General features: G+C 36.8%; 1 protein-coding gene across 1 annotated transcript in view; it reads left to right on the top strand.

Annotated features, from left to right (window-relative positions):
• The window catches only part of LOC121380619 (2-amino-3-ketobutyrate coenzyme A ligase, mitochondrial-like), a 31,009-nt gene extending 14,295 nt beyond the window's left edge, over positions 1 to 16,714 (top strand). Inside the window, exons 3-12 of the mRNA XM_041509521.1 lie at positions 1,301 to 1,390; positions 1,920 to 2,139; positions 4,030 to 4,126; positions 5,053 to 5,139; positions 5,689 to 5,771; positions 6,886 to 6,995; positions 7,449 to 7,550; positions 12,842 to 12,920; positions 13,466 to 13,513; positions 14,201 to 16,714. Of these exons, the coding sequence (XP_041365455.1) occupies positions 1,301 to 1,390; positions 1,920 to 2,139; positions 4,030 to 4,126; positions 5,053 to 5,139; positions 5,689 to 5,771; positions 6,886 to 6,995; positions 7,449 to 7,550; positions 12,842 to 12,920; positions 13,466 to 13,513; positions 14,201 to 14,310 (1,026 nt within the window). The 3' untranslated portion in view covers positions 14,311 to 16,714. The remainder of the gene's footprint in view (positions 1 to 1,300; positions 1,391 to 1,919; positions 2,140 to 4,029; positions 4,127 to 5,052; positions 5,140 to 5,688; positions 5,772 to 6,885; positions 6,996 to 7,448; positions 7,551 to 12,841; positions 12,921 to 13,465; positions 13,514 to 14,200) is intronic.
• The last annotated feature ends 273 nt before the right edge of the window (positions 16,715 to 16,987 follow it).

The raw sequence follows: 16,987 nt of genomic DNA, 5'->3' as shown, positions 1-16,987 counted from the left end.
ATTTCATATTATGTTCTGGTTAGCCAATCATTCATTCTAAAAAGTAATATTTCATATTATGTTCTGGTTAGCCAATCATTCATTCTAAAAAGTAATATTTCATATTATGTTCTGGTTAGCCAATCATTCATTCTAAAAAGTAATATTTCATATTACGTTCTGGTTAGCCAATCATTCATTCTAAAAAGTAATATTTCATATTATGTTCTGGTTAGCCAATCATTCATTCTAAAAAGTAATATTTCATATTATGTTCGTGTTAATCGATCATTCCTTCCAGAAAGGGAGATGTTATGATAATCACCATTCGTATTATTTGAATCCTCAGTTTTATTTGATTCCCACTTTTGTAGTTAACCAACCAACATGGCAATACACATGATCTTCTTTACCACGCTTTGACTTAATATGTTTATTTAGTTAACCAACAAACAACTAGAAAATATAACAGACCCCAATGATATGTGGCCCGAAAGCCACAAACGTTTCCGAATGGATTCCTTACATTCTCCAGTGTAAAAAAAAAAAAAAAAATCAAATAAGGATATAAAACTGTCTCAAAATTTCGAGAGGGTCCAGTCCCCTCGGGCGTCTCTTTGATCCTCCACTGTAAAGCTCTTGGACAAAATCTTAAGACTTTAACATCATGGCAATGCCATACAAACTGCATGCAAATTGTGACATCATTATAGATTTGAGTCTACACTCTAAAGCTTTATAAACACAGGCTCAGATTTGGGCAATTTGTGTTTGGCTGTATAAGTTAAATGTTATTTATGTTCATGTGTATAATCATTTATGTTAGGGCATGTTAAAAATACTGATAGAAATAAGTAGAATTTTGTTGTTGTCCACTAGACAATTAAACACATCTAAAAATCTACTTGTCCACCAATATTTTCACTTGTTAAATATAGGAGGGAAAGTTCTAACCATGCAGGGTTTGCCGAGTTTATTTAAAAGTGTGTATGTGGCACTGTTTGTGCGATGGTTTAGGGGATGAAAATATCCAAACCTTTCCACATCCCCAAACCTTTTCCAGCCTTTCTGAGCACAGTAACAGTGAAGAGGGCAGAGCGGGGCGGGGCATGACCTCTGCCCTGGACTTTTCTTGTGAAGAAAATCACTTATTGCCCATCACTTCAGATTGCATGTAATTTGTTATGTTATTTTATTATTTTAGTTTTTGTGAGTCACGGTCACTGCAACAAATTGTAAAGAGAGAGATCAGCAACAGTTTGTGTAAAAAATATTGTACCCTATGTTCATGTATTTAGAATTTATTTGTCTCATTTTGAAGAGTCATCCTGAGGTGATCGAAGCAGGCAAAAAGGCTTTGACTTCCCATGGTGCAGGTCTTAGCTCTGTACGCTTCATTTGTGGAACTCAGGTACTGTATGTATATATATCTATATATCCTTTCATCCATTAATCTAGATGACTCTATAGTAGTTTCAATATCTGGAGTCAAAATTGTAATTGAATTACACTATCTTTGTGCTTAAAATAAATGATTTAAATCAATTGTTTTAATGAATAAGCAATACTGTAATATCATATTTTTATAGGTAAATTAAATCTTAATAATCTCATATTGTTTTATGAATAGTATCAATGGTATTATAAGCAGACTAAGGTAATTACTTTTATGGAGTACCACATGTCTGTAATGTTACTATTTGTTCAAAGTTTTTATTTACATGAGCTAATAGATATTAACAAAATTATGCTAATTATTTGTTCTTGAAGACATTCACGAAAACAGCTGAGGGGAGTGATTAATTGCCCCCTAACTTAAAATATGCAGATCCATTTCAGATATTGACCATATTGATGTCATATAAATTCATATGCTATTGGGAGTGAGAGTGATAGCTTCCATTAAAAAGTAAGGCGTGTATTTTAAACTTTTTATCCAGGATATTCACAAGGCTTTAGAAGAGAAGATAGCTAAATTCCATGGTCGAGAAGAAGCAATACTGTATGCCAGTTGTTTTGATGCAAACGCTGGGATATTTGAAGTTCTTCTGTCACCGGACGATGCCGCTCTGTCTGATGAACTCAACCATGCATCCATCATCGACGGACTGCGGCTGTGCAAGGCTCAGAAACACAGATATAAGAACAGCGACATGAGCAGTAAGTACTTTCAAAATATTGTGGTATGTACTACCCTGTCTGTGGGATGCTGCTAATTGAAAAGAGTAGTCCATGAAGTGGCGACAGCGGGTTTCCTCTCTCAATATCTGTGTGGTCCGTAACTATATGTCTAATGCCATATAATCATAAATAAAATGTGTTGAGTGTGTCATTAAATAAAACAGTTCCTTCCTTCCTTTAAGCCATCCCATTGGTTGTGTGGATCCGCCTGTTACCGACCACGGTCGGGCTGCTGGGGCTCTCTTGCACCTGCCAATGCAGGTGGTTCCTCCTCCTTCCCACCCCAACCTTTCCTATCCTGGACGGAGGAGCTGGCCAAGGCCGGCTCTTGTCCCCAGGATAGGCGTGCACTACAACAGCTTGCTCTGAATGTGCATGTAAAGCCCTATGTCCTGACCTGACCTGACCTGTGGATGTTCAAACCTGTGTCTTTAAGCCATCCCATTGGCTGTGTGGATGTTCAGACCTGTCTCTTTAAACCATCCCATTGGCTGTTTGGATGTTCAGACCTGTCTCTTTAAGCCATCCCATTGGCTGTTGGGATGTTCAGACCTACCTGTCTCATTAAGCCATCCCATTGGCTGTTGGGATGTTCAGACCTACCTGTCTCATTAAGCCATCCCATTGGCTGGTGGGATGTTTAGACCTGTCTCTATAAGCCATCCCATTGGCTGTTGGGATGTTCAGACTTGTCTCTATAAGCCATCCCATTGGCTGTTGGGATGTTCAGACTGTCTCTATAAGCCATCCCATTGGCTGTTGGGATGTTCAGACTGTCTCTATAAGCCATCCCATTGGCTGTTGGGATGTTCAGACCTAATTGTCTCATTAAGCCATCCCATTGGCTGGTGGGATGTTTAGAACCTGTCTCTATAAGCCATCCCATTGGCTGTTGGGATGTTCAGACTTGTCTCTATAAGCCATCCCATTGGCTGTTGGGATGTTCAGACTGTCTCTATAAGCCATCCCATTGGCTGTTGGGATGTTTGGACCTGTCTCTATAAGCCATCCCATTGGCTGTTGCGATGTTCAGACCGTCTCTATAAGCCATCCCATTGGCTGTGTGGATGTTCTGACTTGTCTCTTTAAGCCATCCCATTGGCTGTTGGGATGTTCAGACCAGTCTGTAGTAATCAGGGAAAATGCCATTAGTTAAAGAAAGAAGTCATTTGTCAGGTTAAGTATTTATGAAAAGAGAAAACAAGTTTTCTACAATTTTGCTGACATCTTTAGCCAACCGTCTGTTAAACATTCTACTTAACTGTCTTGTTGGCAAACAGCCCATCAACTATATGTTTGTTGGTAAAAGATTCAGTGATCATATGGAAGTAAGAGTTTAATTTTTTTTTTTTAAATTAGGTCAAGAAAGTGCAGTGTATCTGGTTACGGATTATGGTGGTGGTTTTCGGGTTGTTGGTTTTTTCTATTATTATTATTATTATTAAAAATAAATTATACCCACTTTTTTAAAGGGTAATTATTAATACAATGTAGGTTAGTGGTGAGGGTTTTATTGGATGTGCAGTCTTTCTAGGATTGATACATAATGGTGGACCCATTGGGCTATTTCTCGTTCCAGCCAGTGCACCACAACTGGTGTATCAGAGGTTAGGTATGTGCCACCCTGTCTGTTGAATGGTGCATATAAAAGATTCCTTGCTACTAATGGAAAAATGTAGCAGGTTTCCTCTGTTAGAATTATCAAATATTTGACATCCAATAGCCGATGATTAATAATAGTGCTGTCGTTAAACAAAACAAACTTTAACTTTTTCATTTCCTCAACATGTGTCTACTAAGTTTAAAAAGTGTCCACTTGATGACCACACAGTGACTGGGAAGACTGTAATTTTTACTTTTATTTTTCAGACTTGGAGTCTATGTTAAATGACACCCAGAATCTCCGACAGAGGTTGATAATCAGTGATGGAGTTTTCAGCATGGATGGCAATGTTGCGAAACTGAAGTGAGCATTTATCTTTATTGCATGGGGGCGGGATGTAGCCCAGTGGTAAAGCACTCGCCTGATGCACGGTCATTCCTGGATCGTTCCCTGTTTGTGGGCCCATTGCACTATTTTTTTCGTTTCATCCAGTGCACCACAACTGGTATATCAAAGGCCATGATATGTGCTATCCTGTCTGTGGGATAGTGCATATAAAAGATCCCTTGCTACTAATAAAAAAAATGTAGCATGTTCTAAGAATGTATGTCAGATTTATCATATGTTTAACATCCAATAACTCTAACTGTTTATTGATTGTTTTATGTCTTCTGTGTAGCAAAATTACATGGTATTTTCAATACAGTATCTGTGAAACTTGTGAATAGTGCTAAGTATTTGATTTTTTTTAATTAACACTTTAAAATATATTTAAAACATATTTCGATAGTTTACATTTAGTTATGAAATATTTTACTATTTCTTTACATCCAAATGTTTTTATTTTAATTTTAACACAACTTGTATATTAATGGTCATGGTATATGTTGTTCCATTTATGGGAAAGTTCATATATAAATAAAAGTTAGCTGCTAATGGAAAAATGTATGGGGTTCCTTTGAAGACCAGGGCTCTGTTCCATGAAGCGATCTTAGCCCTAAGATCATCTTAAATGCACAACTACTTTATGCTCTTACGGTGATCTTAGCCTCAAGATCACTTCGTGGAACAGGGACCTGGTCTGGTGCTTATAAAACATTTACAGTCTAGAGTCTGAGACTTTAACATCATGGCAATTCTTTTTTAGAGATTGAGTCTGGACGCAAATTATTAATCAATGTGCTTTGTTAGTGTTATTGAACAAAACAGAACATTCTTTAATTAAAAATGTTCCCCATTATTGACATTCTTGAAATCAAATTGTTAATTAGATATGATTTTGTTTACAGTGATATTTGTAAACTGGCAGATAAATACAATGCGATGGTCTTTCTCGATGAATGTCATGCCACTGGGTTCTTTGGAGCAACGGGCAGGTAAGTCCTGTTTCACGTCTTATATGCTCACAGCTGGATCTGAGCCATTTTGTCTCTTTATGTACATAGTACTTTATTGCACTAACATGTTACTTAATATCAAAATATAATTAAATTCCTGTTACATACATTACAGTTTATCCCATTGGTCCAGCCACAGCAACGTGAATTTGTTGATTTATCTATGAATGTAAAAGTAAGATATTCAGGGAACGTCATATTTGATGATGTCGCTTTATATTGGTACTTTGTCTTATTGAGCGTTATTACTTAGAACCAAAAAAAATAATTTAAAATTAAATATGAACTTTGAGTGTCATTTTTCAAGTATGTTTCAAATTTTGTTATATGAATTGTCTGTTATTTTTTTTATATTTATCTAGGTATGAAAAACGAAATCATAAACTTATGTGTGACTGGCTTGTTTTTTTAAAAGCTATAAAATGTATTACTTGGTCAACTAAACATCATGCTCACATTCACAACTGATAATTGAACAGAGGTGAACTATACTGCAGCACTTATTTACATCACTAATTTAACTTACAGAGGCACTGAGGAGCATTTTGGACTGGATGGAAAAGTGGATATAATAAACTCGACCCTTGGAAAAGCTCTTGGTGGAGCAGCAGGTACGGATGTTGATTAAATAGAGAATAATACAGGAGTGGCCATTAGATACTATTTATATCACATTGAGTTGTTTTAAAATGTATCTAACGAGCGAAAGCGTTTTTAAACGAGTTGTGAGATAAATGTATTATTCTATTTTTTACATGTCCTCAAAAACCTGGTTTTAAGCACATTTTAACATCTTTTCTGACTAAAAGTTATTTACAGCCATTGGACTGTAGCTAACTTACGCATCACAGACCCATGATTGTCAGGTTAACTATACGTCACATTGTCGTCAATTTCCATCGTGTAGTTTTTCATTGGATGTATGGCATTGGTGACCTGGTAATCACCTAGGAGCAGCCAATCGTATGTCTTGAAATTGTTAACACACGTACATGTGTAAACAACCATGTGTTATCAAAAATAATGCATGGTGTTCTCACCAACGGGTGTTTAAGTAAATTATATTCAAACTTGGTGTGAAAACTTGGTTTGTAACCAGGGCATAGCAGCCTCAGATAAATCCATGATTCAAATATGGTTTAGGTTCAGCCTCATTTACATGGTTAACATTAATTCATATAACGTCATATTAATACACCAACACTGCAAAACCATTAAAAATCTTCATTACCTTTCAGTTGGGAAGTAATGAGCACTGTGTGTTTACACTATAATATAATTTCATATTCTACTTATTAATGATATTTTGTAAAAAATATTTGAATTATTAATTCAAAACTAACATTGCTGAGAGGGTTGACATGTATTTCACTCCATCATGGTTTAGTTAAAGTGATCCAATAGCTAGATTTGGTCTGTAAAAATTAATGTAATTTTGATTTATTATTAATTTTTAGAGAAATAAAGTCCTTAAATTTGTGACAGTATGCTTTAACACCTAAAAACAAGGGGAGTTTTTGATGAATCAGATTTTTCTTTAGCAACAGTGCTTCTAACAGTGCTTAAAAGTGGTTAACTGCTTCTATCAATATGTTCGCACTTAACCACAAGTCTTAAAATTTATGCACATGCAAATTTGGATGAATGTTTTAAACACAGAAAGCAAAAATTGGTACAGTAATATGTAATTGTATTATTGTATTTAAAAATGTATTATTTTTGTAGGTGGATACACGGTCGGACCCAAGCAACTGATTGATTTGTTACGACAGAGGTCACGACCGTATCTGTTCTCAAACACACTTCCTCCACCTGTTGTGGCGTGTGCCAGTAAGGTAACTTCAGCAAAAAAATCAAATAAAGTTTTTAATGTGAGATTTTGTAGCTTTATTACATCTCTTAAATAGTTAAAATGTCATCGCATACACCACACACACACACAATTAACCATGATAATGTTAAAGTAACAAAGTTGAATGTCCTTGACCCCACTCCATCTCTAATAAGTAGCATCTTAAATGGAGAAGGCCTAATAAGTTGTATAACTTGTGCCTAATTCATTTGGGGTTTTTTAAAAGCAATAAAATATGTTTAGTCAATAAATAGCATGTGACCTGTTTATTAAATTTATGACACCCCATCTCTTCACCATTAGAATCCAGAATTCTCTTTTAGCAGGCCTGTGTCAGTAGGTTGAAAATCCATATGTTTGTATTTTTTTAGTTTTCTGTTGTATAACTGAATAGAATATGTAACATAAACCATGTAAAATCTGCTGTGGTTTACAGGCACTTGATTTAATAATGAGCAACAAGGACCTGCCACAACGTGTGGTGACCAACACTCGGAGATTCAGAACAAGGATGGTCGATGCTGGCTTCACAATCTCGGTAAGTCTTAACATTACTAACTATCCAATATTTGTTATGTCTGTCCAATATGTTCAGTAATATGTGTCCAATATATGTTATATCTGTCCAGTATGTTACATTTGTCCAGTATGATATGTCTGTCCATTATGTATTATGTTTTTTGTTTGACAAGGAGCTTTAGAACACCCAATATATCCAGTATTTGTTATATCTGTCCAGAATGTGTTGTTTCTGTCCAATTGTATAAGTCTGATATGTGTTTCATTTGTCCAATATCTATTATATCTATTCAGTATGTTATATCCATCCATTATGTGCTATATCTCTTCAGTATGTTATATCTATCCTGTATGTGGGTGCTTCTGGGATAAAACACCCAATTAGCAATTGGAAATGGTAAAATAATAGCAGTGATATTTTGGAAAGATTTTATTATTTTCTGACTCGGTTATTACTCTTCTTACATAATCTTGTCAGCAGTGCACGTTTTTGCGCAGTCCACGACATATGCAGTCATTTTTATATGGGTCCTGATTCCTATTTATACCCAGCATGTCACCGCCGTAATGCATAGTTTCAGGCATGAATAATCGTCAAAGCTGCAGTACATCTAGACATGGTGCGGACCATATTCGAAATTGGTGAATTTTCTAACATATTAGAGATATGTTTTCTTATTTATTACCAAGAAATCAAAATAATTTCCTAAAAACCACAATCTGTGACTGTAATTTGTACAGGTTGATCCATAGCTAAGGCAGCATTTAGGAATTTTGGAATACTGGCAACATTTATACAGGATACACAATCTGTTGCGATTAGATTGCATGACAAAGAATGACATATTGGAGAAATAGGACACTTAAATATAGGATTTCAGCCGAAATAAAATGTAAATTCGTGCTGACTACTAAATGTTACGACAGTGACATGCGTTACGGTATTGACCACATTGATCCTGTCCTTGGAGACTTTGAATATCATGGCTGAATTTCCATTGATTCGAAGGACTATCGAATGCCGACACCTCGGACAATTAATAATATTCTAGACTCCGGGACTCAGCTGAGTTGCACACGATCTGGAGGCATAGCTTCAAAACAGTGGCCTTTTAAAGGAAAGACAGTTCTAAGGAATAACAACTTAAATACATGTATACAAAAATAACATTTATTATGCAAAATGCAAGACTAGCATTGTAGCCTACATAGTCTAGTATATGATAATGGATTTTACTATTTTATGACCTTTTATTAGGCCTACTGAAGATTCTGTTTTTGATGCAAGTTCCATGTTTCTATCAGAGATCTTTGACAGACGGTCTTACCAGTATCTAAGAGCTATGGTTATCATGGTTAGGCATAGAACGTGGAAATCAGTGTGCGGCATGAAGCCGAATCCTCAGTAGGTAATGCAGAATAAAGACTTTGAATGTATAAAACTCGAACATGAAAAAAAATCATTTAACATTAAATCGATGAACCGGAACAATAACGAACATCAACCAGAATAAAATTTCTGCCAAGATCAAAGGAAACCATATCATAACCCACCGGCGGCAAAAAAGCTATCCGCGAAGTCAACCCATGTGAACACTGGGTCAACTATACACTTAGTAGGCTATACTTATACCACTTTCGCACTCGAAACTACACTGAAGTTATGCCTCATAAGATGTCGCACGCGTGCATGCATGTCAGTCCAGATTAGCCTATCTGACCCATTCATCTAATGCCTTGGTCACTGCTTCCCATATGACCCCGTCAACCTTGAAATGTTCTTCCGATCCTTCAATTCGTGTTGGTTCAGGAATTACAGTTACTATGTCAGACTCCTCGTACCACACATAGTCATCTTTTATTTTCGGCCAAAAAAAATCGATTTGTTCCGTGCCTTCCAACGTGGCTCATGGCATCTATCCTCAGAGAATCGTCATCAACGTCTTCTATGACGCCTGGATAGGGTTTTCCATCATACTGTATGATGCAGAATTTACCAACTACATCATTGGAAAATTCATGAATTGCTTGTAAGGAGGAAACAACTTTTGCATCAGCTGCATGTTTCGAGTGTTGGGGACCAACCTGAGCTGGTGTGGGCTCCTGGTTGATTCGTTCAGTCGACGGAATGGACTCACCATCAGTAGTAGGCCTAGTTTGCAGATTTCTGTTTTCACCTTGCAAAAATACATGCTTCACTAGCTTAAAACACCCACAGTGTAGCCCCTGACAAAAACAACTCAATCGACGGGAAAGAAGCTGACCTCTCTGCAAAGAAATCAGCTGATGAAAGGTCATTGTTCCAGGCAGTGTGTGGAGCGGCATTAAGGAAGTCATCCACTTTGATGACGTCGTTGTCAGTTATGTGATGTATGTAAATATTTGTATTCTCAGACATCAGCACTTCCACGAGGGTGATAACGTCGGGAATGTCCTTCCCCTGTGCTACTATGCAATCGGCCTTTCGTTTAATGGCACCCCCAATCCCGTCCGCGGCCCCCTTCCCGTGTCCCGCCTCCAAGAAAGACTAATTGACACCCCCAGTCATCCCCCAGTCATGTGGTAATGTACTCAACAGGTAGAAATTTGCTTTGCAACGGTATTGGGTTGTGGGGCCATCTGAGAGGAAGTATGCAGTATCAACATGTGGGTGTTCCTGCAACACTTTGTTCAGTATTGGTTTCAAATGAGCCCATATGGCGGCTGGGTCGTGCCTCCTACAACCCGATACCGTTGCAAAGCCGAATTCTTCACCCTTGAGATAGCACATTCCAGTGTGTAAGGTGTGTTGATTCGAACCCCCCAAATGGCAACTCTGTATCTCTTCTGCGTATTTAAGGGTGTAGTTTTCGCTGAAATCACAGTGCACCAATATTTCATTTTCGGCCAGACAGAGTTTTTTCATCCGGATTTCGCGGTACTGGTGTCGTATATTATAAGTGTGCCTGGCCAATTTTCGCGTTAGTGCTGCCTCAAACCTGTCCGTCAGTTCACCAATATTGCCGTCAATTTTGACCTTACCCGTCCTCCGCGTTGTTTCAACATCCCCAGTGGTTTTGTTTTTAAACTCATGCTCAATGACCCTCCACTCTTCCCACTGAACAGATTGGGTTTGTTCAAACGGTTGGAAGATTACCCGCTTCTCATTGCACTCGTTGCATTCCCGATACATCAATTCATTGTTTCGAGTCGAGCAACAAAGAGATTCCAGAATCAACTCTGGGTCTCTGACCGTGATGACATTGTTACGGAATAGGACGTCGCTCATTAGCTGCAGATTTTGGTGTGTTTTGCATAAGCAAGATTCGCGATCGCGTATTTGGGGCGGACATACCCATCCAGGCCTCTGGCGGCAAAAGAAATCATAACCGACTTTTTTTGTTGGATTTTCGCACAAGTATTTCAAGTGCAGATTTGTCATGCTATCGTTTAGTATGCGCTTCTGATGATCCACATGCTGCACTGTCACAGAATCTTTTTTGCCGGGGTGCATAGTGCTGACATCATCACGATGGTAAAACACTCTAACGCTTTCAATGATTTCATCATTGTGACGATCGCGTCTCCGTTTTCTCACTAACATAGTCGACTTTAGAACGTTAGGTTCGATGCGCAAAGCAGTCGCTGCGTGTATCAAGAGGTGATATTTAATGAGAAAATTAGTACCAGCAATGCGCTTCACGACGCGTTTTTCTTTTTGCGAGTTTAAAGCATGATATTTTTGTTTCAGTGCATCAGAAATGGTAAAATAGAATGTCAAATGTTTTCTTAATGTCTTTTCGTCCCTCAGTTTTAATAGTCTGTTTGCCTTGCTTCTTGGGGAACCTGTAAACTTATCTAGTTGTACGGTTTCCCTCGCTCTCTCAAGCCGTTTCTGTACCTTTTTTACTCGTTTGTTTACTCGTTTGTTAGCATGGTTCAGCTTCACCTTAAGTTTCGTTATTGTCTTTTAGGCTTTGGCCCTATCACGGCGCACCTTTTGCCGACCCCTGCTGCTGGTTTCCTATTTGAACCGGTGCGGGCTGCTCTACTGCGACAGTGGGACTCGTGGGAGGGGTTAAACGCTCCAATTCAGCATCAGCGTCGGCGCTCCTGTGTTTTTTCTGGCTTCCCCGCCATTTCTTTCTCTGCGCCTCCTTTTCTTTTCTGGTCATATCTTTTATAGTTTTTATCTTTCCTAGAGCTTTTCTTTCTGTGTGGCGTTCCCTCTCTGCTTATAGATAGCTCGCATGGGTCTGCACGGTTGCCCTTTTGCGAGCCCGCCATAGCCTCTGCCTCTCTTTGTTACCGAGGGGCTCTTTCTTCTTAGATGGCATTGCCTGCAAATAAAATGCATAGCACTATATAGGACTAACGCATCCACAATAGACCGATGGGGTCTGAACATCAGAAAATAGGTAAATAAAATCAAAGTTGCTGTTTGAAATGAGCATAGGCCCACTCTAAATGCATGTCACTGCCGTAACACATCCTCAGTACACGGCATACGTTACGGTATTGACGTTACGGCATTGACAACATGTACAAGAAGTGTTCATTGTATTACATATATTGGCGTAATGCATATTTTGGTGACACCTCGACCACGTGTTCAGCGCTCTGAATCTGTTGATAAAACAAATATTTGAAAAACAACGTGTGTCTTAGGATAATGTACGTTACGTTATTGACTATGAATAAGCATAACCTTCTATCAAATCAAAGAAATTGGTCAAAAGCCGTAGAAACTTACCTCTGCGAGTCTCAGCAAACATTCACAAATGGCGCCAGTATGAAGAGGCTTGATGACGTCACTGACTTTCTTCATTTACCCTGCTACTCCGGGAGATGTCGCATCGATATGTATTCGTTACGGCATTGACATAAACTTGGCGACACTAAATTTTGACCCTTCCCGACACGTTTTTTGTGTGAGTTTTACATTTATTGACTTTCTGTCACTTGCATATTAAATTCCGAACTGAATATAAACTACTTAATCAAAGAAACCTTAGATTATTACAATATTTATTCGAAAAATATTAAGAAACATTTTGCAATAGGCCTTTGGCGACATGCTGATTTGGAGGGGTACCGCATATTCAAGATCCCCGTTAGTGTGCTTTTAGCTTCCAAAACGTGGTATATAGCATTGACCCATAAAGTGGTAACATGTCATTCATAAATAATCGGTGTTTAAATGTTGGCGAATTGGGTTTGCGTCTTTTATCACAGAAGCACCCCATGTGCTATGTCTGTCCAGTATGTGCTATGTCTGTCGAGTATGTGCTATGTCTGTCCAGTATGTGTTATTGTTTTGTGTTTTCACAGGGAGACCCAGAACACCCGATCTGTCCAGTAATGCTTGGTGATGCTCGACTTGCTAGCACCTTCGCTGATCAGATGTTGGGTAAGATGATCATGGAGATAGTTTTGTCTCAGGGTTTTATTTCTGAAATTTGTTTCATTTCATAGAAAAATTGGGAATTACCATTTTAACCATCATAACATAAGTTTAGTGGGAATGTTTACATTCAGTACGAGAATTTTTAGTTTAAACATTGTTCTAACTATATATTCGAAGTGCAATTGGTTGACATGATTTTTTTTCCCACTCCAAATATGGATTAAAAACAAATTTACTTGTTGTTGGTGAAATACAGAGGTAATGGTGAAATACAGAGGATATGATAAAATACTGTTAAGAAAATGTGTTGGCCAGTTGATTATGTGGTTCAACATTTGATAACATGTCATAAATGACTGTAACACCAATGTTTTGTGTGTTTTCTGGAGAGGGTTTACCTGATAACAAAATGCATTTGATTCTTACTTGACCATGTTTTTGGGATAAAACAAGCTAAATTCTAACCATTGCAAATTATCTCCCTTGAAAGCAGCAAGAAACAAAACACTGAAGCAGACATTTTTATTTCTGAATGAATTCTGTTTCAGAACGTGGAATCTACGTAATTGGCTTCAGCTTTCCAGTGGTTCCAAAAGGTGAGTTTTTAATTATGATTTAATTAATAACTGGAGGTGACGAAGATTTTAAGAGGATTTTAACCACAGACCCATAAAGTTCAGTACTCCACTAACAGCTAATAGAAAATTCCCACAAGCTACTACCAACACTACCACAATTCCACTGAAAACACAAGTTAATTGCAGTTCATTGAACCTAGGCATAACCTAACTTGAAAATTGTACAATTTTGATCAGAAAGTAGTTACCATATTTTGTTATTGAATTGCAGACATCATTGCATTCTTCTCATTAAGTACATCAAAGGCCATGGTATGTGCTATCCTATGGGATGGTGCATATAAAAGATCCCTTGCTGCTAATTGAAAAGAGTAGCCCATGAGGTGGCGACAGCGGGTTTCCTCTCTCAATATATATGGTCCTTAACCATATGTCTGATGCCATATAACCATAAACAAAAAATGTGTGGAGTGCCTCATTAAATAAAACATTTCCTTCTTCTTCTCATTAACCTTTTCATGTTTGTGCTAGAATAATGTCACAGACTTGACCTTTTTGCGATTTCATGCTAACAGTGTCACATTATGTTCACAATGTAATTAAGGTAATGGTGCACCATCTTGCTACATAAGGGTTAAAAACACAGAAATAGTTTGTCAATATGTCACTTTGGTATACATTGTGATTTTGTTTTTCTTTGTACAGGAAAGGCAAGGATACGAGTACAAATTTCAGCGTCTCACAGTGAGAAAGATATTGATCGAGCTGTTGATGCATTCATCGAGATAGGAAGAAAACTCAAAGTGATATCTTAAATATGAATTATACAGGAAGATAATAGAGTTACAACTTAATTATGAACTGGAAGGCATGTCCTCATTGAAATAGGTAGAAAACAGAAAGTTTTATCTTAAATATGAATTGTGAAGCAAGTCTTCATCAGAAAACTTAAAATTTTATGTTCAGTGAGAATTATGAGGGCATGTTTAATGAAAATAGGAATAAAACTTAAAAGTTATATACAAATTGTGAAGCATGTACAGGGCATATTATTTCATGGGTATCATTATTTTGTTTGAGTGTCAGTTATGCACCTTCAAATTCAGATGAACTGCTAATGGCTATGTTCTAAAATTTAAAATATAAAATTTCTGTGATGATTAATTAAACAACGATATAGGACAACAACTTGTACATATACTACTTATTATGCATTCTTATAATTAATTAAATATTGAAATAGGATAAAAACTGTTATTTGTATCTTAAATATTGAGGTGATCATAGTTTGGGCTGTTCTCTAAGTGATTGCTTTGGAGAGGGGATGTCAAGTTTTCCCCAGTATTCATTAGCTGTAGCATGTATACATTTGATACAAACACACACTATGAAAAAAAAGGTTGATTTTCTCCACACACATTTTGTAATCATTTCTGGAATAGTGCTTAAAGTGATGGACCCTAGTTTTTTAACACTATGACGTATTTGTTTTACTATTAGAGCCGTTTTTGACATTAGAAATTAAACATTACTTACACTTTGTTTAGATTATCCATTTCCGAACATCCAAAGTGTTTCTGGTCATTCCGGTGTTTGTAATACCACGAAAAGCATATTGTATCATTCTAATAACACACGTATCTCTGAGAAGTAATGGTTATGGATCTAGTCTATAATAGACTATTTCCCAGTCGATGTCACAGACTCTCATTTTACTCTTTTGTCATTTTATTCATGTGTTACAGATTTGTAGATTAATAAAACTTTGTGTCCATTTTCATGGGTTGGAATTAGGATCTGTGACTTTTAATTTTTTTTTAATTTTGCAGCATTATGTGTACATTGATTTAAAATGTCAAACTCAATATTTCAAGGATCAACATTTTATTCACTTAATCAAATTTATTCCTATGTGTCAATCATGTACTTTATCAGTGACGTGACAATTTTTGGGATATTTATAACAGATAATTATTATACATTCCATGTTTACATTTTTTGAAAAATATTTTTATTCTTTTTTGTGATATCACCGATATTGGTGTTGGTGTATTTTCTATACATATATAGAGCTGTGGGAATCTCAGATTTTATTACATATAAGAAGTTTTGTTTGTATTATAAATAAAAAACAAAGCAAAAAGCAACATTCTAAATGGTGAAAGAAACCGGTTTAAATAGCTTTCTTATCTATGGGAGACTAGAATCTCACAAACAGAAATCTCTTTTCCTTGTAGCATAGACTATATTTTTTAAAGGTACAGTGAAACCTCTCAAAACCGGACACGCTGTAAACTGGAATTCCTTCCAAACCGGATGTTTTTTGCAGCCCTTTTAAAATATCTCTACAGAAGAGAACCTCTCTAAACTGGATACCTTTTAATACAGGATGTTTTGCTTAGTCCCGAGGGTGTCTGCTTTAGAGGAGGTTCACTGTATATATATATATATATACAAATGGGGCTGCAGATTATGATGAATTTACATGGTGGATAGTGGTGAAGCAGAAGTATTTTACATCTTTTGTTGTTGTCGATTGTCAGTAATTAGTATTTCATACATGGAAAGTCCATGTACATTCATTGATGTACCTTTGTGAAAATGCTGCCAGGGATGAGTTTCCAGTTTCCAGTTTCCAATCTGATTTTGGCATTTTTGCATAAAGTAATTTTCAGTAAATAGATGTACCTTTGATCTAAAATGTTGAAACATGACACTTTTTGCAATATGGTATAGTTTTTTTTTAAACCTTTTAAAGATCAATTCAACATGTGCCGTATTTTTCCACCTATAATTATGAATGGATCAGCATTTTTTGCCGTTTCTGAGAACACCTATAACTGCCTCATTGAAAATTAGATGGATCGATCTCATCTAGTCTTCTATAAAATGTTGGCTGAAGTGTTATCAAGTTGATGCTCTTACAGTATTCACCAAAATATCATCTACATTTAATATTGTAATCATAGGATTAGTGGTTTTTATTTGGCCATCCTGTTCAATGCAGAAGGCAAAATAAATATTGTCTTATATTCCATGTGTGGCAGGGTGGGTACATAAAGCTGAGAATTGGGGTCAAAGATCTGATATATGAGGAGACTGTTAATGTCACTATTTGTTGCATTTGTGTATGATTCCATACCTAACAGTTTACAATATCGAATTGTTTAGTATTGTGGCAGTGTAACCATCAGCTGTAATAAATTTACTTTTCATATCTTTGAAGCTTTGTTTGTTTAGTAGGGGGATGTAACCTAGCAGTATTCCTCATCTTTCGGGGACACACACACACACGATCAGCTGACCCATCTATGTATTCTAAACTGTTCTAGTGGCGAGAATGTATTCCCAAATGTTTTGAAGAATCATGACTATGTTCATGAATATGAATGTGTGCCCGTTCTTAAATCCCACATTATCTCGAATAGTGGGGTGACAAGTACAGGTTCTCAGCCATTCACAAACAGTTTCAAATACATAGCAAATTTCCTT

Source organism: Gigantopelta aegis, chromosome 9, assembly GCF_016097555.1.
Source record: "Gigantopelta aegis isolate Gae_Host chromosome 9, Gae_host_genome, whole genome shotgun sequence".
In the NCBI taxonomy this organism is placed as follows: domain Eukaryota; kingdom Metazoa; phylum Mollusca; class Gastropoda; order Neomphalida; family Peltospiridae; genus Gigantopelta; species Gigantopelta aegis.
Note: the sequence above shows the minus strand (reverse complement) of the source record. Positions and strands in the feature narration are given on the sequence as shown.